The 25000-nt window shown below is 39.8% G+C and overlaps 1 protein-coding gene across 15 annotated transcripts in view; it reads left to right on the forward strand.

Moving 5' to 3' along the window:
- CADPS2 (calcium dependent secretion activator 2) overlaps positions 1 to 25000 on the forward strand; it is a 516545-nt gene that overhangs the window by 311550 nt on the left and 179995 nt on the right. For all 15 annotated transcript variants that reach the window (XM_075599918.1, XM_075599919.1, XM_075599906.1 and 12 more), the window contains exons 14-15: positions 20306 to 20407; positions 24269 to 24332. In XM_075599918.1, the coding sequence (XP_075456033.1) occupies positions 20306 to 20407; positions 24269 to 24332 (166 nt within the window). The remainder of the gene's footprint in view (positions 1 to 20305; positions 20408 to 24268; positions 24333 to 25000) is intronic.

The raw sequence follows: 25000 nt of genomic DNA on the forward strand, positions 1-25000 counted from the left end.
ACGTGGGTTGCGCGCGGGGCTTGCTTTGGGCTTCCCCCTCCGTCCCACGTGGGGAGCGGGGGGGGGGGGTGAGGGTGTGGGGGATTCTGGGTTCCTGGGGGGGGCAGGCAGCGGGCCCACAGGCAGCACAGAGGGCCCACAGGCAGCACAGAGGGCAGGACACCCTGCTTGCCCTGTGCATGCGCGCCGGGACCAAGGAAATCGCCGCCATTTTTTTTTTAACTTTTTTTTAAAATGTAATGAACAGGCACCCGGCCGGGCTCCCCCTGACTCACGGGAGGAGATCAGGAGGGGGAGGAGATCAGGGGAAGGAGCTCTTCCCCGCGTTAACCCAATCAGGGAGGGAGATTATTTATTTATTAAAAAAAAAAAATTTGGCAGGAGCAGGGGAATTCATAGAGCTGCAGCACGGCTCGCCAGCGGCCTAAATCCACTCGCAACGGGCGAATGGTTATCATTATTTGTCGAGCACTGTATATATATATATATATATACACAAACACAAAATAAAAAATATGGCGCCATCTGTCTTTTTTTTTATATATATATATATATATATATATATATATATATATATATATATATATATATATATATATACAGTGTTCGACAAACCTATACATTTGCTCGCCCCGGGTGAGTGGATTTAATCCCCGGGCGAGTAAATATTGGCCCAAGCAGCACACGTTTGGTACTAGGTGGCGAGTAGATTTTTTGGTGATTTGTCAACCACTGTATATATATATATATATATATATATATATATATATATATATATATATATATATATATATATATATATATATATATATATACATATACACAAACAGCTAAATATATGTAAACGGCTAGGCATGTGTGTTTTTATATATATATATATTCAAAAAGCGGGGGAAAAAGTGGGGGGAGGGGTGGGAAAGAAAAACCTCGCATCTACTTATGCAAAATTCACGCCACCATAAGCCAAAGAAAATATGTTGTTTACTTTACATAAGTAAGGTTTGGCGGTGCTCACGGGTTATAAGTAATATGAGTGAAAAGAGAAAAAATTAACCCGTATGGGAGCACTCAGGTATGCAATTGATATATTTAGTTTATTTATTTTGACACAGTGCAAAAAAGGATAGATAAACAGTACATGATTAAAAACACTTAAAAAATAGACTTGGACCCCTGTCACGGGTGCTACCCTTAAACACAAGTGAACAACACTAGGGAACGGTTCAAATTGTCAACCCTAAGCATGAAAAGGATAGTGACTCAAAAAACACTAGGGTAAATCAAAGTAAATCACAGCAGGTTAATGGGTTCACAGGCACCTATACAAAGCTAAGTGATACACACTACACACCAAAAGATAGACTGATCAAAGTATTAATGACAGTCTCAGAGCGTCCCACATCTACATAAGCATACAGTGTATATAGTCAATACCAGCAGAGTGAGTATGTCACTTGTAGGAACAGGTGGTCACGCAGACACGGCATACAAGAAATAATTCCCTTAAGCACTTGCAGCTGCTGCCACCCTCATCCGATTTTGGCGCGAATAATAATCCTACATAAACAGTCTCCAGCTTCAGCTCCCTCACCACTCCTAGTCAAAGTCTCTGGATGAAACGCGTCGGAGTGGGGGTGCTAGACAGGACCCCTGACCCATGGTTCAAGTAACTATGCTACCCTGAACTTGTGCAACTAATCTTTTTGGACTGTGACATTTCATTCACTTTTTTCATTAGGGATACTGACTTCAAACACCAGGTTATTTAATAGGCGTTCATCAGGCATTTTCCTTTATATGCTATTAACACACTTTATTGCTCTATACATCTAGGGTTATTAATTCATCTAACCACCTGTTCCTACAAGTGACATACTCACTCTGCTGGTATTGACTATATACACTGTATGCTTATGTAGATGTGGGACGCTCTGAGACTGTCATTAATACTTTGATCAGTCTATCTTTTGGTGTGTAGTGTGTATCACTTAGCTTTGTATAGGTGCCTGAGAACCCATTAACCTGCTGTGATTTACTTTGATTTACCCTAGTGTTTTTTGAGTCACTATCCTTTTCATGCTTAGGGTTGACAATTTGAACCGTTCCCTAGTGTTGTTCACTTGTGTTTAAGGATAGCACCCGTGACAGGGGTCCAAGTCTATTTTTTAAGTGTTTTTAATCATGTACTGCTTATCTATCCTTTTTTGCACTGTGTCAAAATAAATAAACTAAATATATCAATTGCATACCTGAGTGCTCCCATACGGGTTACTTTTTTCTCTTTTCACTCATATATATATATATATATATATATATATATATATATATTAATTAGCAGTTGGGATGGAGTTATACTGTATATACTGTATATAATGTAGATGAAAAAAGGCAGTGCAGTGCCTAAGAAGCAGGTTGAGGCTCACGGTAGCAAAAAAACACTTTTTTCATAGGCTCCTGTTGTCCTGTCTGGTGGATTGCACGCTGTTGATTGCTGCTTTGGACCGCTCCCATGGATCCTGGAAGTTAACAGTGAGTTGTACCTGTGGGCTTCCATACCCTTATCTTTCACTGTATGGGACAATCTTTGTACTGTTTATTGGTGCTCAATAGCACTAGGTACTAGTCCCCCATCCCTATTAGGGCAATTATATTATATACTAGCATATTTGGAGTGGTCCTAATGCAGACTCTCATATACTCAAGGGACTAGTTTATTCTGATGCACTGGTCTTCTACACATCTATATATATATATATATACAGTGGTTGACAAATCACCAAAAAATCTACTCGCCACACAAAAAAATCTACTCGCCACCTAGTACCAAACGTGTGCTGCTTGGGCCAATATTTACTCGCCCGGGGGTTAAATCCACTCGCCCGGGGCGAGCAAATGTATAGGTTTGTCGAACACTGTATATATATATATACATACACACACACACAAATATATAAATATATATATATATATATAAAAACACATGCCTAGCCGTTTACATATATTTAGCTGTTTGTATATATATATACACACACACACACAAAGACAGATGGCGCCATAGTTTTTCTTTTGTGTTTGTATATATATAATATATGTGTGCATGCCCAGCTGGGACTCCTGTCCTGGGCCCAATGAGTCAAGGGGTCCGGGCCCCCTGCTGGCAACCCTAACATACAGTGTCAGACCGGCAGTGGTGCATGTCACAGCAGAAAGGGCCTGTTGGAGGGTGTCTGCAGAGGTGACTGACAGAGGAAGCATGCTGGTGGAAGGGAAGCCCTTCTGACACGCACCTCGGTGGGCTCTCTCAATCCTCCAAGGCAGTAGTAAGGCACACTCACCTCCTCACTGCCCCTGTCCCGCATGCCGCTACAGATGAGACCACGATTATCCTAAAGCTTGCTTTAAACTAGCCGGGTTACATTCGGGGTATGTGCTGGGGTAGTTTGAGGCAAGTTTAAGGCATTTCTGCATTGACTAACGACCCATAGGATTAACACAGCAGGGGTCCCTGGCAGTCCCATTCAGTTTGAATGGGACTGCCAGGGACCCCTGCTGTTAATATGATGGGCCATTGATCAATGCAGAAATGCTGGGGCTAGTTTAAGGCAAGTAAAGGCATGTTTTCAGAATGTACCCTGGGTGTACCTCGGTCTTTTTGGCAATTGCCACTGGTTTGTTTTAGAATAATCGCTGCATCTGCTGTACCTATACTCCCAGGCCCATACTTTCTTCTCTTCCCTCCCCTTTCCACCCAGGTCCAATACTACCTCCACCACAGATCAAGAACTTAAACCCCCCTCCGCCCAGGTCTATAACTACCTCACTCCCCCAGTCCATAACTACCTACTCTCCCAGGTCCATAACTACCGCCCCCCCATGCCCACCACTATCTCCCCTTCCCAGGTCCATTGCTACCCCCTCCTCCAACCACCCCAAGTTCAAAACTATCCCACCAGGTCCATAACTCTCACCCCCCTCCCTTCCCCCATGTCGATAACTACACCTTACAGGCCCATATCTTCCCTGCCCCAGATCATTAACTACGCCCACGAGGCCCATATCTTCACCGCCCCACCAGGCCCAAGATTTCTGTCGGAGGCCCTATTGAAATAAAATTGAAACTGGGTGAGCTACCTGTTTTATATTTACTTTAACTGAGAAGAAATCTAACAATTAATCCCAGTGCCACATTAGTCAATTGCGGTTCACAATGGGAGAAAGTCTTCCTGTCTAAAGCAAATTGCATATCGCATACTATAGCTTCAGAGATTGATGCAATGTTTTAATCTGTGTGGTGTATCATTCCTTCGTAAGAAGACATCTAAGATTCTATTTTATTTTTTATTTTTATAAAGGTTCAGGGCTGCAGAGTTGGGGTAAATTGTGCTTTACAGGTGTACCAGATTTCTCAAAAAAAAATCGTCACATTAATATTAATGGGATTTGTTTTCTTTGAATAATCAGGTCATGTTTTAAATTACTGTACTGATCTAAAGTTTTGCAGCCGAGAGAGATTGAGTATATCTCTTCATTTTTTTCTTAAATCACCTACTGGATCTTCCATCACAGCCTCCAAAAGCCGAACATTCCATAGTGTAACTCGCCCATAATCAACTAATTATTATCTTTAGCACTACCCAAGTGTTTTGGAGTGCAGCCATACTACACTTTACTTTGTTGTCTATGTTAGTTGTGCAGATCTTGGGTGGGGGGGGGAAGCTCCCTTTCTTGTAGAGATATGCATACATGGCGAGACTGGTTTTGCTTCTGCTTCAATAGAACTCTTCAAAGGGTAAAAAAAGATTTGACTACAAAAGTTTTAGCGAAACGGCCAAGGTTGTTCAAAATGTGCTATTTCATCCTTTAAAAAGCATGAAATAGCAACTCAACAACGTTTACATTTTAATTTTTTAAGCGTTCGATCTAATTTACTGGGGCAATAAAACATGTCTATTGCCTTTTAGCATTATGCAAACATGTTGCAAACTTGTGTATCGAAGCAAACTTTTTCACTGAACCGAAAAGGATACAATTCACAAAGTTAACAGACGCATAAGAAAAGTTTGAACATCACTACTTTCTATGTACTTTCAATATACTCTTTTATGTCTGTAAATATCTATGCTTAGTTCATTTCTAAAAGCAGTTAAAATGTGTTGTTAGTAGGTTGTGAAATAATTATTTAGTTGTTTCGCCAAAACTGCACATTTCGGGTTGGTGCCTGAATCATTCCTTTTATAGTAGATTAACATGTTTTAAAGGTTATAGTTTCATGTTTGTGGCATGTCTGCATAACTCCAGACTTGATGGCGAAAATAAGTTCATAACATGACATTTCCTCTGTGCAAGTGATCAGTCATACAGTAGCTTCAGTTGACAGATGTGACATACTCCTGTATCCTCCTTCATTTTCCTTCTCACTTGTCATTGTTTGATCCTCTGGCTGTACTCTGTCACATCTTTGAAATGCCCAAGTAAGTTTTAATATGACAGCAATATTTACTTTTTCATTACGATACACAATCTTTCCTGACAGCCTACTCAGACAATTAAATTTACTCATATACTGTATATCTATGTTACATCTTTTAACGTGGCGAGGCAAGATGTCATTGAAAGACGAAATACACTATTTCCTGTTTCACATCACATTTGTGTACTTTTTACTGACTTGACAGTGTGATTTTATAGCTCTACAGTAAGTTTTGTATCATTTGTGTCTCCCATTTTACATGTGAGGTCACAAGAACAAGATTTACCAAAATAGAAACATTTTCTTCTCATTTCATGATATATTATAACATGACCTTGTGGCAGCCAGTGTGCCACCAACTTGACCTTGCCATGTATACAGTATCTGAGCCCACATTGTTATAATCACTGCAAAGATCATGACCTTCTTTCTACTGACAGTTTGGGTAAGCAAATTATTTATTTCAACGCTCCAGCGCTGGATCCATAACTGTTTGTACACGCAGTGCAATTGTATGAACAGAGGTACAGTGCTGGGGGCTAGTGATGTAGAATTAGTGAAATTCACAACAGTGGCTCTCAATAAGATATTGTTACGATGCGCTCACCACAAACAGGACTTAGACCGCGTGGCTGAGGTGGGGATGTTTATAACCACCGCTCTACAACCACTGAGCCGGATCCGGAGTGCGTAGACAGAGTCGTGAGGCCGGGTCAGGGTACGAGAGTTTGGGTATGTCGTAGTACTTGCCATGGTTCGGTGTTGGAGAGAGTAGAATGGTCGATATCCGTAAGCCATGGTCAAGGAGAGAGCAGGAATCCAAAGTCAAGCCGAAGTTCAGGGTTAGAGAAGGGACGGGTTCGGGTACAGCAGGGGTCAAGGCACGGGTTCAGACGAGCACTGGAAACAGACAGACTTCAAGCAGTGAGCACAGCACATAAACTTTAGATTATGATCCGCAATGTGCATAGGAATCAGGAAGGTAAATAAAGGGAGTGAGAACCAATCAGAAGACTGCAGAGAGAGTGAGGTCAGACAAAGGATGTGAGCCGATAGGTGGAAAGAGATTGGCTGCAGGTGAGAGGCAGCTGATACCCTTCCTGGTATCAACTGTCGAGCGGCATGCGTACGCAGGTAGAGTGCGGCATGGGGCAATCGCGTCGCCAGTGAGTACAGGCGCGTAGCGCTGTGCGGGCAGCATCCCTCCGCAGATGTTTGGGTTGGCTGGAGCGCACACGCTGACAGGGATCTGTGCGCACCGCGTCAGGGGGGCGGAGCCTAGCCACGATCCTAACAGATATAAAGTCCTAAGTGACAAATACTCCCTGAAGGTTATCGTTAGTGGGTTGAAGCCCACTCATCAAAACCTCATTGGGATAGTGCCTGGACTAATATTAGCACATGAGGTTCACCTAGTAATATGTAAACAATGTATCACATTATGATGTACCCCTGTCCTGTGCCTCTGGATAAGCATGCAGCCAATTGTTGTATCAAGGTAGACAAAAATAGGATTTATGGCGCACAGCAAATAGAGTGGGTCACAAAAATTGAATGAATAAAATGTAATGCTTTATTGGTCGATAGTTTAAAAAAACGGAGGTGTAACAACCTCCTACAGTACTTGTTTCATGCGTGTAGCACTTTATCAAGGCGTATACGCACGAAACATGAGCTATAAGCACGACACGCGTAGGACGTTGTTAAAACTCCGTTTTTTTAAAACTGTGGACCAATAAAGCATTACATTTTATTCATTCAATTTTTGTGACCCACTCTATTGGCTGTGCGCCAAAAATACTATTTTTGTCTACTGACAGTTTGGGTCAATGACTCGTGTCACATTTTTACAACCAGGTTATCAGTTGTATTCATTTCCTGTGTTACAATAAAAGTGTCCTTATTACCTTTTTTCAACAGTTAAGATTGTATAACAGCTCAAGACTTGAAATATTAATTGATCATTATCCTGGTCTTTTAGTTCTATTTGTTTTTTGTCTCCAGTGCCTACGAGGTAAATTAAGACGGTTTGGCTACCTGTGGAAGACATGCAGATCTTTTCATGGGTTCTGTAGGCTCAACATTTTGGAATGATACTGTATGAAGACTGAACGCATGGCTTTTTAAAAATTATTCTTGTACTCAAGGAGATAACAGAGATTTTGTTTTATTATTAGATATTTCAAAGCAGGAGGTCTCCATAATTGTTGTTGGCAATATCCAGCAATGAAAAAGTTGATGTTGATTGTACACCATTGTAGTACAAGCATAACATGTAATGTAACTTAATTATAGAGGGACATTCAGCATGTTCCAGCGCTGTTCCAAAGTAATGTATTGCAGGAATATATGGCTCTAATATTCAACAATTGTAAAATAATGTTGACATAAATATGACATTGTTTGCTAATAACTCCGTAATAAAATATATTATATGGTGTGAGGGATTCATACCTACATTCTGTACTAGTTGTTGGATAATTATATACTTGATCGGTCTATATTTTTATAAGCTCCCGAAAATTAATTTCCTTTTATGTTTGAAGAAAAGCTTTAAAAAACAAGTAAACTTTAAATTATGTTCCTAATCCGTCTGTGTACAGCACTTTTTTAATTATGTGGAAGTGCTCTTGTACAGTAGTTCACATCCTAGATATTTAACAGTTTCACTACATGGAATAAAAAAATGATATAGAATGTATCTTCAATATGAATGAACACATGAATATAAAATAACCATTAGATACTTAAAGTATTAGTCAATTCTTTATATACTGCATCTATATGGACATTTCTGTTGGCTGAGTTAAGTTCATGATAATTTTTATCATATAAGACAATCTAAGTAAATACATTTGGTGTTAAACATGTGCTGCCTACACTTTACTAAAGTGTTGTCAGTAAACTAGAGGGAAATTATATATTCTCATTCCATAAGTATTCAGTTGATGTCTCTTAACGTACAGTAGAATGGATTTGTCAAAGTTTTCTTCACAGCAGGGTACTAGGAGACATTACTTTTTCCACTTTGAGAGTGAATTAAATTTCCTTGAAGTACTCCTGAAAAAACTTCATAGAAAATTGCACCATTTAGCCAATTTGTCACGTACGCTAGACCTGTGAACACGTGACTTTTGTATGTGAAAAGAGTTAATACTTCTACAGTAGCTATCCTGCCCACTCATTTAACTCCTAGCAAGGCCCTCAAAATTAACAATACCTCACCAAAAACTGACACATCGCACCTCAACATGCTGCCACCACCAAGTCCTAGGTCCCCTATCTAGGGGAAAAATATCTACAGTACTTCACACAAAAAACAAATGTAGCAAAATTTGCCTTAAAATGTAGTTCATCGCGTCTAAAAGGTACAAAGCTCAGTTACTTAATACAATGATAATTAATTAAGTAATAATCCCCGATGAACAGGGCATTACTGGCGAATAATGCCCTGGCTGGAAGAGTTGAAGGCCCGAGGCGAAGCCGAGGGACTTTAACCCAGTCAGGGCACTATAGTATTAGCCAGTAATGCCCTGTTCTGAGGGGATTATTACTATTATATGCTAAATGTAGACTTTTTTCATAAATAATAGACACTTTTGTATAGTTAAATAGATTTTTTAATTAAAATAAAATGGTAAATACACGAAACCACCTCTATAAACGCTTACACTGCAGATATCTATATCCACACACTGCCGCCCCCTGTGTACACACACACACACACACACACACACACACACACACACACACACACACACACACACACACACACAACACAGCACCTCTACACACACACAGCAGCTCAACACACAACACAGCAGATCTACACACACACACAAACTGCTGCTACACACACACAACCTCACACAACACAGCACCTCTACACACACAGCAGCTCTACACATACAAACTGCTGCTACACACAAAAGCACACCACACATACACACACTGGAGCTCTACACACACAACACAGCACCTTTACACTCACAACACAGCAGCTCTACACACACAAACTCTGCTGCTACACACACATGCTACACCCTTAAACACTGCTGCTGACACACACACACACACACACACACACACACACACACACACACTGGAGCTCTATACACACACACTGGAGCTCTATACACACACACACACACACAGCAGATCTATACACACACACACAACAGCTCTACACACACAACACAGCCGCTCTACGCACACACACACACACACACACACAAACTGCTGCTACACACACACACACACACACACACACACACAACAGCACAACACAACACACACACACACTGCTGCTGCTATACCCATACACACACACACAGAGACACAAAAATGCAGCCACTTGCTAAACTTTGCAGACTCTCTAATTCAACTGAATCTGCTCAGAAAATCTCAGTCAGCTCGGGACAGGGAGGAGTCAACCCGTGGCTGATACTTCCTGACCAATCCCCTGCCCTGTCTCAGCTGTTCTGAAACAAGGTAGGTAAGGGAAACTCCCTTAATTGGGTGCTCTATATTAGTCCAGTGCAGTCATTCATTGAGGCATACTTTTATTTATATGAACACTTGGCACAGGGTTTCCATCATCCTTGCTACTGACATCAGTAAAATTCAAAGTCCATGCATGATAGATTTGGGGATTACCACAGCATAATAACCACAGTACATGAGATGAAGGGAGAGTGAGGAAAAGCCGTCTAACCTGTCCGGTGAGTGTATGATTCAACCCGGTGGTCCCACAGTGGGTGAGCTAAATACAACCGCCCTTAGTCCAAACTGAAAGGGTTTGGTGTACTCACTTCATTCTTCTTTTCTGGCTGAGATCCGCTGTGTTCCCCTTGTTGGAGGAGTAGATTGCCCCTGTGCCGTTGCGTGCCTCGGTCCCGTGTGTAAGCAGAGTAGGAAGGTAATCGGACGAGCACTGCTGTTAAGTAAGGCTGGAGGCAGGGTGCAGCAAAAATACTTTATTCAGGCATATAAGCCCAGGTAAAAACACACGAGGAGGATCCTCTGACGCGTTTCGTCCTAACAGGACTTTGTCAAAGAGTGATCTTAAGGTGACCGGATCCAGGTATATATAGTCCCTCCTCCCCAGCGCCGGTGCGTGGCTCCTCCCCTCCAGGTAATACATTCCAGCAGCCGTGAGAGAACGGTAGTAGATGGAGGTGAATCGCCACGCAACTGCGCTAAAGGAGCAGGCAGCCATTGAACACACACTGATGTATAACCACCACATATGCACTGTACCGATTGCCCTTGTCTATGCAGTTATAAATAAGGTTACATATGTGATCATTAACATATCAATTACTTTATGGGCACACAGTATCAGCTACACAGGAGGATATAAGCGTTTAGCTAAAAACGGGTCCGGTTCACCCTAAACAAACTGACATTGGAATGTATTAAAATTACAAAAAAAAGGAGAAAAAATACAAAAAAGGGGGGGGCTCATAACCAAGCACATATAGTACACAGAATGTAAGTCCATATGATGAAATTTGGACTATCAATTATTCAATAGGGAATACTATATGTGTATGTATAACCCTTAGGTATAGCTAACAACCTAAACAGTTCTTTTAATGAAAAAAGCAGAAGGTAATATTACAAAACACAATAGTAATATATATAGTTTAAACACATACATAAGCTACAATTAATCAAATAGTCCCTAAGTTAAAAGAAACTCCAAATGGGAATAAAAAAGAAATAATATATATAGAATATATTATATATCGTTTGCAACAGAATCCCAATTTAAACAATCAAAGAGTATACCAATATGACTTTAGAGATGACTCCATGTCTAATCAGACCCATGAATATATCTTGGGTCTCAATATTTTATCACAAAATGAACATTTAGGCAATATTTGGCTTAAAATGGTGTCATTCTCAAAGTCCTAATAATTTATAATTATAATCTTAATGGTAACACTACTTAAAGAGACTAATCCAAGTATCCATTGAGGATTAATTTATACAATATACTTAATTTTGAAATGAAATATAAGTGTCCCCGCTAGGGTAATGTTGGAGTAAATATACCATTATTAACAGACAATATAAATCTATGAATCAGGAATTTATAAGAAATGTGTCAGTTCCCAATCCACATTAATTCCATGTGGATGGAGACTGTTCATACAGAATATCCATGACATTTCACGTCTGTTAAGGACATTTAATCTGTCTCCCCCCCTAGTTGCTATTGGGACATGTTCTAATCCTGAGAAGGAAAGATTCTCAATTCCTCCCATTGGGCAAGTTGAAAAATGCCTTGATACCGGATGAAGTGTATCCATCTTTTTAATCAGGCGAACGTGTTCTTGTATCCTATGTTTAAGGGGCCTTATAGTACGCCCAATGGAAAGCTTACTACATCCGCATTTGAGCATATAAATTACGTAGCTAGTGTTACAGTTGATGAACATTTGTAGATTCTTGCGTGTTTTTGGTGTAGAGCATTCAATGTTTTTAATTGTTTTTGCGAAACGACAGACACTACAATGGCCACAAGGAAAGAAGCCTTTTGGTATATTTGATACACCCATAGTTTTTTGGGAGGTAAACAAACTGGGTGACACATATGATGCCACTGATTTGGCTTTACGGAAGACCAATTTTGGTCCTCTATCCATTATAGATTTAAAGTCTGTATCTAATCTCAATGTGTCCCAGTGTTTAGAGATAATAGCCCGCATTGCATTAGATTGTCCGCTCTGTTGAGTAATAAAAAGCGGTAATGGTGTGGTACCTTGCTTACCCCAATGTCCTTTTTTGGAGACGTTCATGGATAAGAGATCTTTTCTCTCCATGGACTTCACCAAATCTAGGGTGTCCTTAAGATCCTTTTCCTTATACCCCCTCTCGAGAAATCTAGTGATTAGTTTTTTTGCCTGTATGTCAAAGCTTTCTTCCGTAGAGCATAGCCGTTTGAGGCGTAGCAATTGACCCTTAGGGATGCCTCTCTTTAGGGGCCCTGCATGATTACTACTGGCCATGAGATAGGTGTTCCTGGAGTTGGGCTTCCTATAAACGTCAGTCTGTATATTCCCTTCTACATCTATGAATAGAGTGAGGTCCAAATAACAGATGTGGTGAGTACTATGCTCGTACGTGAAATGTAGGTTATATGTATTTCTGTTAAGATTTTGTATAAAGTAGTCCAATGTTTGTGCATCACCCTCCCATATAAAGATAAGGTCATCTATATAACGACGATAAAATAGGATATTGTGTCGATATAAATTGTGATTACCATAAATAAAAAGTGACTCCCATAACCCCATAAATAAATTAGCAAACGAAGGTGCAAATGATGTGCCCATAGCTGTGCCTATAAGTTGCAAATAAAATTGTGCATCATAGCAAAAATAATTGTGTGTAAGTAAGAAAGTGATTGATTCGATCAGAAAAGTGCACAGTGCTGGTGAGAGATTAGATGTGTTCAAAAAGTGTTGAATGGCCACAATACCTTGCTTATGGTCAATAATGAAATATAGAGATCTGACGTCCATTGTCACCCATATACAATTACTGTTCCATTTGATGTGTTTTAGGTCTTGTATGAGGTCTCTTGGATATTTAATAAATGAAGGTAGGCCCAAAACTATGGGCTGTAAGAATGAGTCAACATAACGTGAAAGACCATCTCCCAAAGACCCAATACCTGACACAATCGGCCTGCCGGGCGGATGCGTCAGGGTCTTATGGATCTTTGGGAGATGGTAAAAAATGGGTATAACTGGGTGTGGTGGATATAGGAAACCCAACTCCTTGGGATTAAGGACATAAAGTATTTCACCCAGCTCCAATAGAGATTTTAATTCTTTCAAGAAAAGAGGGGTTGGATCTGACCTAAGTTTTTTATATGAGCATGTGTCCCCAAGTTGTCTCAGTGACTCCTTGTTGTAATCCTCAGAGGATTGGACCACAATTGCCCCCCCCCCCTTATCCGCTGCTTTAATAACTATCGATTTATCTTTTTGGAGTCTGGTTAGTTCATATCTCTCTGCCCTGGACAGATTATCAATTGCAGGATTGCCAATAGTGAAACCATCTGCCAATATTTTCAAGTCCCTTTCAACCAATTTCTCAAAGGTTGAGATGAATGGACCTTTGGAACTATTGGCACAAAATATTGATTTCTTTTTGAATGATGTATGTTTATGCTGAAAGAAATCTGTTGACATGTCATAAAATGGCAAATCTGGTGATTGTTCATCTAGTAAACCCTCTAGATCAGCAATGGCACAATGTTCCCTAAAAGAGAGCCCCTTACTATTTAAACCCATATTCAAAGTGTCTATGGTATCCAGATCTGTTTCATCTGATCCCTCTGACCCAGCATTTTGGTTGACATTTGCTGTGGAGAAAAATTTGGTTAAAGCTAATTTTCTGGTAAAGATAGGGAAATAGTTCCGTGGGCGCCTATAAACTTTACTACTATCAAAGGATATATGAAAAACCAAGCCTGTTGGCTGTGAAGAAACGTTGATCCTCACGGTGGGCTTGAAAACAAAGAAAAAGCACAACACATAGCGTAATACTGTTGATACATTAAACAGACAACATATAAGACAACATATAACAGCTGAAAACTGAAATGGTATTTTAGGACAATAAAATCATTTAATAACAATTAATAATTAATATAATGCACAATTTATATGGACATATATATTTTAAACAGTTAAAAAACTAAATAGGTGGTTCTAGCACTCCGTAGCACCAATGATGATGATAGCAATGCCTACTCACCAGATGGAATAGGTTTGCAGGCAGTGGATAATTTAGAGAGTATCCCCTCTCATCTGTGTGCTGCTCTCTGCTTAACTGGCGTCTCCGTCGGCTCGTGGGTGCAGCTCATCAAGCGGGGACTCCTTTGACTATCCTTTGATAGTAGTAAAGTTTATAGACGCCCACGGAACTATTTCCCTATCCATACTGTTATCCTGACCAGGGGGTCAGGCTTTGTGTCCCAGGCAGCCCCTTATATATAGTCTATTTCATTATATAAGGTATTAGTTACTACACCACACTCTTTGCGGTTAGCGCTACCTGTTTTTGTTGTTTATGTAATTTTCTGGTAAAGCATTGCAGATCAATAACTGTATCAAACAGGCGAAATTGACTCTGTGGGGCAAAATTTAAGCCCTTATTAAGGAGTGACAATTGGTTCTCAGTCAGTGTTATATTTGAGATATTTATCACATTGTCCTCCATCAGTTGTACTTCTTTCTCTTTGTTGCACCTCTTTGATGCTCCCCTCTTCCTCTTGGACCTCCGCGTCCTAAAAAAGCGGAAGAAGAGGAGGAGGTAGAAGGTCTTACACCATCGTCAAACATCTGCACTGCTGAGCCATCTCGAGCTGAGGTAGAAGAGTCCCGGTACACCCCCCCAGGACTTTTCTTTCTCCATTGGTCTTCATTTTTATCAAACGACACTAGTTGGCCACGGGTTTCTACTTCTGAAGTATCGGATTCCATGCTGGATATTTCTGTGTATTTATTTTTCAGAATAGATTTTTCTGGGGGTAGAAGATCCCTTGTCTCGCTCACTAGGTGTTTTATGTGGGGACTTTGATCTGCCCTTAAAGCGATTGACATTTGGTAACGGTACTCTTTCCCAAAAATAAACTTGTTTTTTAATGTAGTCTTGTTTGTCTCTTTCAAATTTTGTCTGTTTCTTATCCATTATTTCTTTCTCTACTTCATCAATATTCTGTGAGAGAATTAAGTCATTGTTTGAGAAATGCTCCATTTTGTTAAAAGATTTGAGCTTGGTTTTGAGCTCATTAATTTCTTTCTCTAAGGAGGCACGCTCCTCACTTTTTTGGTCTATAATAAGGCCAATTAATTTAAAGGAGCACTCGTTTAGCACTGACTTCCATTTATTTTCAAAGTCTCTATTAACAAACCCAAAGGTTGGGGATTTCTTAATTCTGAGACCTCTGGGTATTCTTTGTACCCTAGTGTAATTATCCAAAGTTGTTATATCCCACCATAACCTGATATTTAGGGCCAACAGTTTTTCTAATTTTTGAAAATATTGGATAAGATCTGAGGATTCCTCACAAAATACTCCTCCACTTTCATCAAACACATGTTCCGCTTTCCTGCTACGCTTTGTGTGGTCACTGCATCTAAAAATATATGTATCCTCATTTTCATCCTGTGGAATCTCTTCCAAAAGTTCTTCCATTATAAGTGAGTATAATCACAAAACAGATCAGACAGTCTCAAAAACGTAGTGTGGGATAATAATGTGCAAACGATTCTTGGTTAAAAGGCTCCAATGCTCAGTCTGAGAAGTATGAAAAATACCATAAATGATGTATAAAAAAGCGCACACACTGCCCAATACACAGCCTCTTAATAATTATAGTTGTGTCCCAAAATCATAATATGGCCACAAACTTCATGCCATAGAAAGCACTGCCGTATATGAGCTACCACAATCTCTGTATATTGAAACAAGGTAGGTAAGGCAAACTCCCTTAAGTGGATGCTCTATATTAGTGCAGTCATTCATTGAGGCATAATTTTATTTAACAGGAAAAATTGGCACAGGGTTTCCATCATCCTTGCTACTGACATCAGTAAAATTCAAAGTCCATGCATGATAGATTTGGGGATTACCACAGCATAATAACCACAGTACATGAGATGAAGGGAGAGGGAGGGAAAGCCGTCTAACCTGTCCGGTGAGTGTATGACTCAACCCGGCGGTCCCACAGTGGGTGAGCTAAATACAACCTCCCTTAGTCCCAACTAAAAGGGTTTGGTGTACTCACTTCGTTCTTCTTTTCTGGCTGAGATCCGCTGTGTTCCCCTTGTTGGAGGAGTAGATGGCCCCTGTGCCGTTGCGTGCCTTGGTCCCGTGTGTAAGCAGAGTAGGAAGGTAATCGGACGAGCACTGCTGTTAACTAAGGCTGGAGGCAGGTTGCAGCAAAAATACTTTATTCAGGCATATCAGCCCAGGTAAAAACACGAGGAGGATCCGCTGACGCGTTTCGTCCTAACAGGACTTTGTCAAAGAGTGATCTTAAGGTGACCGGATCCAGGTATATATAGTCCCTCCTCCCCAGCGCCGGTGCGTGGCTCTTCCCCTTCAGCTGTTCTGAATGCTGATTTGCTGGAAATAAACACACTGAAAATTGCAAGCTGCAAAAATTCTGGGCATTACTGATTGGATAATGCCCGGAATTTTAACCAATCAGAGATCAGGGATTTTAATAATGCCCAGAATTTTATTTATTTAGCCTATAATACTAAATATTTACTGGCCTTATGACACAGATAAATGTACTAAAGGTCACTCTTGAACAGCAACTGGGATAAATAACTCTAAATGCGCAGGTACCAAACACACAGTTCGGTGTCCGATCAATGAACTGGGGAAAGTGCATATTAATACAGTTAACTGGTGTACAGCAAACATGTCCTTTGTGTTTTCACACTTCATCTGATGAGTCTATGGGCTGTGATACTCAGGGTGACTGGGGTGGAGCTAGCCTATATAATAAACATAAACCATCCCATATCATTCTATTTGAGCAGCAAGTGTGAGTAACAACCTTAAATGCAGAGGTACAAAACCCAATTCAGCTTTCGATCAACGAACGGGGGAAAGTATATGTCTATACCGTTATCAATACTTATCATCGACAACCCCAGCAGGTGTATAGCAAACATGTCCTTTGTGACATAAATTAGCCCAAATAGGTCCTTATCAGGATGAGGAGCTATCATGATCACCCTCCGTTATCAAATAGGGGCACCTCAGGAAACAGGTTACCATGGGCATAGAAAAAGGCAAAAAAGGGAGCGCACTGCCAAAAACCAGGAGGAGGCTCACAAGTACTTTAAAAGGGTTTATTCCATAAGAGGATCAAACATATCCCCAGAGAGCAACAAAAAATCACCACACCAACGCGTTTCGGGCCGTGTGCCTTCTACTCTTACCATGAGCATAACCCAATTTTGAAATAATCGAGCTCCAACATGACTATAAGGATTGCATAGAAATTTACCTTGATGTGTACGAAATTATATTATTCCTAATCAGAGGCACCATTAGAGATGTCATTGTTGCTTAATCCTCCTAACCAAGGAGGAACATCAAATTTCCTATGAACAAGCACGGAATAGTAAGGCACCATTTTCTGACATACCCTTACATCTAATATGGCCAAATGCCATAGATAATAGAGGTAACATCAGTTACCGTATGTTTAACATAAATGCGTCCTCTGAATGAGAAGAGATTAGGGCCGCCCTCCACCAGAAAATAGGGGCACTTCAAGCGACAAGTTACCAAGAATGATAAAACAGCCGAGCAGCATCAGTACTGATAGGATTGCATAGGGACTCGCTTTGCTATGCACAAATTATAAATTACTTCAAATCAGAGGCACCACAGGAGGTAGTTTATCGCGGCATGATCGCCCTACTGAGAATGAAACTTTGATATACTCACGAAACAGCACCGAAAGACCAGGCACCAGCCTTGTCAGAATCGTAGCATGACTCCAATGCTAAAACTCAGTTTTACATGAAGAGCATAGATTCAACATTATTTAGCCAGTCATTGACAATGCACACGGCGGAGCACGTAGGGTTAATAAGGTAACACCAATACCAATCAGGATGAGTATATTAACCACGGCGAGGGAGCTGCACGCCCCGTCACTAATCAGAGCCTTGAAGAAGCGCGCATGCGCAAAATGTACGTCGGCACGCAGAGACCACTGAACACACAGTAGCGAGTATGTCAGCAAGATACTGTTGTGATTTATAGGAGGAGAGTGGTTAATGTCACCACAATATAAAACTAGCATATTTTCACATACAGCTCTGTCCCTGTTCATGTAAATATTATATGTTTCTTTTAATTTGTAAGGCTGTTGCACCCAGGGTCTGAGGCGTTAACTGATTAAGGGTTGCAGCATACCTCCGCAATCAGGGAGGCCAGCCAATTGTTCACATTTTAGTATCCAGCTGTAACACAACTAAATCTAGGCAAGCTTGCTTATACCAAATACAGATGCATATGTATAATCTATATTGTTACACCAGCTCAATTCAATGCTGAAGAAACCCAACGCACAATCCAGGTCTGTAAAATAAATACACAGACCACCCGCGTGGTACTTTTCAGATTCTCGCGTTTTGGCAATGTGATAGAAGTCCAAAGGTGGGATTACCTCAGATGGGGAAGTGTGTTTAAGTGAACCCATCATAAGTATTAGGTGCTCCACACATAAACTAATAAGTACCTGATCAAAGAGAGGTGTAACACCTGTGTGAATAGCAAGGGGGGGCCAAGCACATCCAAAAAAAACAAAAAAGTATTGATGCAAAAGGATCATTTATTGACTGAAACAGTCAAACGCATCCAATGTTTGGTACCATGCACCTTCATCATCCCCTTGCTTACTACGCTGTTCCCTGACTAGGTTTTGTTGCCTGTAACATCCATTTGTTGTGTTTTTGTTTTCCAAATCCCCACTACTTAGGGGCATCCCAAGTTGCTCTGTCCTGATCCCTCTATCTAGTTTGACAACTGTGTGAATGACATTCAAACATACTGCGAGTCTGGGTCTAACTCACACTTAGACACCTAATAATGAGGAGTTTTACTAAGTGCACCTGGACATTTCGTAGATGCGCAAAAATGTATCTGTAAAACTAGCAGCACTATACAAGAACATGTTGTTGTTGTTATTATTATTATCATTATGGGGGATAGTGAAGTTTAGAAACACATAATACTTCTAGCAACTGAACTAGGTAAGCTATTGAGGCTGTGAAATACTGCCCCATAACCTACACAGACGCAATTAACCCTCCTCGTGCTTAATGGTGTCAACACAAATTGACATTGCTCAGACACTGGTAACATTGTAAATTAGCCAAATTATTTTCGGTAATTCTCAATTGAAAGTTTGCTTACTAACAAAATTTATTTTATTTGGTAACAATGAAATACTAAGTTTTATTAACACATACTTCACACCTAGGGGTACTTGAGTGCTCATCCAACTGGGATTTCTTTTTCTCTCATTTTGTGTATATTCAACAATAATCCCAGGCTAGCAAATCCTCTGAATTGTTGTTCATATGCAGTGAGCCTATTGATGCCTGTAATGCAGCCAGGCCTGTAGTTATGCATAGGCCTACAAATTTCAGCGGGGCCGGTGCTGTTTTTACAGAGGCCCCGCTCTCTTCCCCACAACAATTTAGCTGATTCCCAGGGAAGAGCATAGGGCCTCTGTAAAGGTCTCTTACCTCTTCCTGCAGTGTCACCCCTCTCCTCCTGCAGTGTTGTGACGTCAAATGGCACTGCGACATCACGTGGCAATGTGCTGCCATGGCAACGTGACGTCACATGGCGTCCAGTTGTCATGGAAACGTGTCGCCATGGGCCATCGGGATACTGCAATAGGAGTAGGCCAGGGCGGCAGAAAGGTAAGTGCCTATGGCGGCATGTGGTCGGCAAAATTGTTAAACCGGCCCTGAAGGCAGCTACTAATTGTTTGTTTTCTAATGTTGATTAATGATACCAATAGCAATTAAGTGTTGTATGTGTTTTAGCTACAGCAGTACTTTGCTCCCATGTTTTTTCTTTTCTTGTTACCTACACGGTTCAGATATCTGTTACAGGGCAGATATGTCACTTTGCGTTTATTTGTTTGAGTGTTTATTGTCTTACAAAATGTAATTCTTTCTAACATGTTATTGCATTAAGTGGTTGGGGGATTTACAATCCGTTTGAGTGTGATTAGATTGCTAAATATATTTCTATTTATTACAGGCCAGATGGACTTGGAACAGTTACGAATGAAGAAAGAGATCGTTTTCAAGAGATTAAAGAACGACTCGCTTCACTTTTAGAAAATCAGATGAGTCATTTTAGGTACGGTGTTTTGTTTTTTTTTTATCCAATAAGAGTGCTCCAAACATCGGCTACTTCATGTAATAAAACTCTCAATATTCAGTCACATCACAGATTACTATACCCTGCTGCAACACATCAAGCATGTGTTAACTACCTTAGAGTTCCTATTTGAACCAATTCACAAGAGAGCATTACGTTTGTAATTTTGCACTGCAAGAATGCTACACTGGTTTTGCAGTAATATATGCATTGTTGTACCTTGGAGAGCTCCCAGTTCAATATCTGCGCCTTTGACAGACTGAGGTAACATGACATGGGACTTTTATTTTTTGCAACTCTTAGGCCGCGCTTCTAGTCCTTGCTACAGCGACGATGACGTGACCACATCCGTCGCCGTTCTAGCAGCGATTTTTGTTTATAGTGTTAGAGACAAGAGACGGCGACCGGGGGCCAGGCAGGAACGTGGCCGTGAGCAGTTCGCCCTCATTGGATGAGCCGCTCACGTGACCGCTGACGTCACGCTGCGGTCGCTGAAAAATCAATTTTCATTGACTTCCATCGACCGCGACCAATTCGTTGCTCCGTCGCGCCGCTCCTACTATAGGCGCACGTGACTGATTCAATACATTTATTTTGACGCGACGTCGCATCTCCGGAACTATAACCGCGGCCTTTGTTAGCCAAAATATCGTTTTAGAAATTATTCCAACCTGATCACAGTTAACTGTGAATTTTTAAAAAAAATGAACCAATCGTGATTAAAAGGGAGTCTCTTTAAATGACTGTCGTTGTAAAGTATCTTTTTATTGCTTTATACCCTAACTTTTGTAATTTGTCCAGTATTCTTACTTCAGATAGGTATGCCGTGTGTCTATTGCACTCCCTGTACTATTTCTTGTTAGGTAAAATTTTTGAAGACCGGAGTTTAAAAATGCTTACAGTAACATGTATTGAATGTAATGTTAACATTAAAAGGGTCACAAGTTGTATTGTTTCCTTTTGCATTAGCTAACGTTGATCAGAATGGAAACACTACATTACAGGAAAGGTAGTATGTTTGGATGGAAAGGGCTGTTTGAAAGGCGGAAGAGGTTAACTTAAATAAGCACGATTATGACATTACCAATATATATTTATAATGTAATGTGAGAATTGTATACATACTATATTTTATGTAATGTAGTGAAAGCTATATTACTATAACAGTATTGGATAGCAATCACACATGAAACCCCCCTCCAGGCGACTTATCGTGAGGGTCTGCTGACCAGTTATTAGAATTCAGTTTAGGGCACTATTAGGGCTTTTAGAATAAAGCTAGATTAACAACCCAGCATATTGGGGCCATAGAATTAATACATGCGGCTGGGGAAAACATTTAGGACCTACCACTGCCTAGTAAATATGGGTCTTACTGCCTTGTTTCTTATCAATGTGAGCTTGCTCATTTTATACTGCAATTTTAAACATTATTTACATGATTTGAAATTGTAATACCCCATAACTGTTCTATACGGTGTCTGAATTTGAATTTAAGTTTTAAATTAACAAAAATGCATGACATGTTATCTAATTTAATATCCAAAGTGCTTTATACAGTACCTGTGATTTGTCCTCATAAAGAAGATTTTTTTGTTACAGTTTAAATGTCTGCTAGAACCCGTACCTAGCGGAAGTGTTCTGTTTGGAATAGATCTGCTAGATGAAACTACTTAATCTATTCTACATTTCCACCACCTCACCTACCACCTACAAACACACATACATACACCTACAGTACAATTATTGTCTTGCCCTGAAAATTGTTTAATATTGTCCCATACGTTACCCCTTTAGCCCTAAAAAAACAAAACCAAGATTTTAGGCTTTTAGAAAAAAAGATCTTCAAACAAAAAGTACTTTGTTACATTTTGGGTATTCGTTTCTGAAACTCTAGAACAGCATTTACAGTCATTTTTACATTTGTACATTTTCTTCAATATTCACTTCACTACGTACTGTATAGCAATTGTCAAGCAGATTAGTTTCACAATCCGTAAGAACCTACAAATTGGGATATTGCCTTAACTGTAGCATCACTCTCAATTTTGTTGGCCCTACTGCGATATTAACAATAATGTTAATTGCATTCTACATGTATAGAACTGTCAGCGTTTTCACCATTGTCACTAACCTATAGAGCTTACTATCTAATTTGATGTCTGGGGCACTTTGTTTGGCGTCCGTGGTCATTATTATATTGAGTCAACCGCTAAATATAAATTTAAATTATTAAGAATTGGTAATTAGGCCATAAGTAGTGAACATAATTTACGTGTAATCCTAAATGAGATAGTCACTTGAAAAGTGTTACGTTATTTACATTTTGTGTGAGCCTAATAACACTGTAGAACATACCCGGTGGGACCTCTTTATCCAATATGTTACTGCCGGGTAAACCTAGGATCTGGAATATTAATTTATAAAAGGTGTTACTTGTGAGTTAATGGATGTAAACAATGGGTCAAACAGTACAAAGATTATGCAAATGCGTGATGAATAATTATTGTAGCTGGGCGGAAGTAAATACAAAAGATAGATTAGGGACAAAGATTTACAAGCACATTTAATCTATGTTCCTAATTAACAAATGCATCAAATTGTGCTAATGAAGGTATGCTTGCAACAAAAACTAATGTTGAGTAGAGGAGGGTAGGATAAAGAAAAAAAGCACAAAAAAACATACATGTAGACCAAGTACAAATAGGCTCACAAGACGTCTTTGTACATGACAAAAGATCTCACATGTTTTTTCTCCATGTTTATGAAGTCGAAACTTGCAATATTGCCAACTTGGCCATAGTTAGGGCTATCAGACACCTATCCTCACTGACAGGTTTACAGCATATACAGCTAGAGATCAACATGCAAACATAAGTACTAACTACAGCTATATCATATGAAACCATGAAGTACAGGGCCGGTTTGGGGCTTTCCTGCAATAAGAGAGAACTTTTGAACAAGAATTTCATTTTATTCTAATGAATTTATCAGAAGTGCATTACAAGAACACTCAGTGCTGTTGGGGAAGAAATAGTCAATATTAATTTTTCAAGTAGAAATTGTATAGTACGTGTTTAAACATGTAGGCTGTAAACATATTATCTCTAGTTGTTTCTTTAAAATAAATGAATTAAGGCACAACAGCATTGATCTTATTTTAGCTGTTTTGTCTTATTAGTACTTTAACATGGATCAAAAAAATAATTGGAAAACCATATGACTAGAAGAATTTACTGCTGTTATAAGGATTACACATTTCAATGTGTTGCTAGTACATAAACATGTACTTTTCATGTACAGTGCAAAATTGTATCAGGTGCTTGAAAAAAAAACACCTTATTCACTAAGCAGTGGTAAGAAATCCGCTTTGTACTGTATGTAATATCAACCTAACAACTAGAAGGGTTTATCTTTCTGAGAATCTTTGGAAAGCAACAAAAGTGAAAACCTATGTTTAATGTGTAAAATCTTGGTGACTGGCAGATGTATTGTACAAATCGCACAACTAATATACTGTATATTTATAAATTAATTGATCAGTGCAATAAATAATTAATAATAATTAAACTATTTTCATTTGGAACTTTGCATGCATTAACTGTAGTGAATGTGAAGAGATAACATATCATTTAAAATAATCAAGCTGTAGCACTTGAGACAGTTTTTACTAAAATTAGTCATTTCTTCCCAATTGTTTCAACACAAGCTAGTCAGGGGATTTGGCTGGTTCAGGTTTGTGATTCCCAGACTATTTTCTTTAGTAATAAATTAAGTGATTTTTTATGTTTTAAATGTCTAATATTTTATTCATGTTTCTTGTCATATTTTATATAACAGATACTGTTTTCCGTTTGGAAGACCAGAAGGAGCTTTGAAAGCTACGCTATCATTACTTGAAAGGGTATGTTGGGATTTGTGTTTTGTATTCCTTGCCCCCTTCACAGCCAGTGGTACAGTATATGCAATGTATTGCTTTGCAAGGCAGTGCAGGCCCATTTGACAACAAAATAGTGTCGGTCATTGAGATAAATGAAGGCTTTGTCTTAGTCTTTAAAGAAGGACTATGTTTATTTATTTTATTTATAACAATGTTTTACAAGGAAGTAATACATTGAGTGTTACCTCTCGTTTTCAAGTATGTCCTGGGAAGAGTTATACAAATGCATGGTTACATTAAAAGAACAGAGGTTATACAGTCAATTCACAGACATGTCATGGACAGAGTTGGAAAATTGGGAATAGGGAATAAAAGGGCTGGTGAGTTTCAGATTTAAATAGAGACGCTTTAACATCAGCAAATGGCTCACACTTTTAGCTGCCCTTCGGCTGCGTCAAAGGCTATCCGCCTTTGGGGCGACACAGGTGTACACTGAAGGAGTTCAGATTGAATACAGCTCTGAATTCAAAGTCCTTTGTCCTCTTGGCGCATTAACATTCCAGTGGGTGGGGTTGATAGTCCACATAGTACAAGCACATGTTAACCATTGGCACGCTGGACCTGTGCAGAGGGGAGCAGCTCTTGGGGAGCCTTTGGGGGGACGCAGATGTACACTGAAGGGGTTCAGATTG

This window comes from Ascaphus truei, chromosome 5, assembly GCF_040206685.1.
Source record: "Ascaphus truei isolate aAscTru1 chromosome 5, aAscTru1.hap1, whole genome shotgun sequence".
Taxonomy (NCBI): domain Eukaryota; kingdom Metazoa; phylum Chordata; class Amphibia; order Anura; family Ascaphidae; genus Ascaphus; species Ascaphus truei.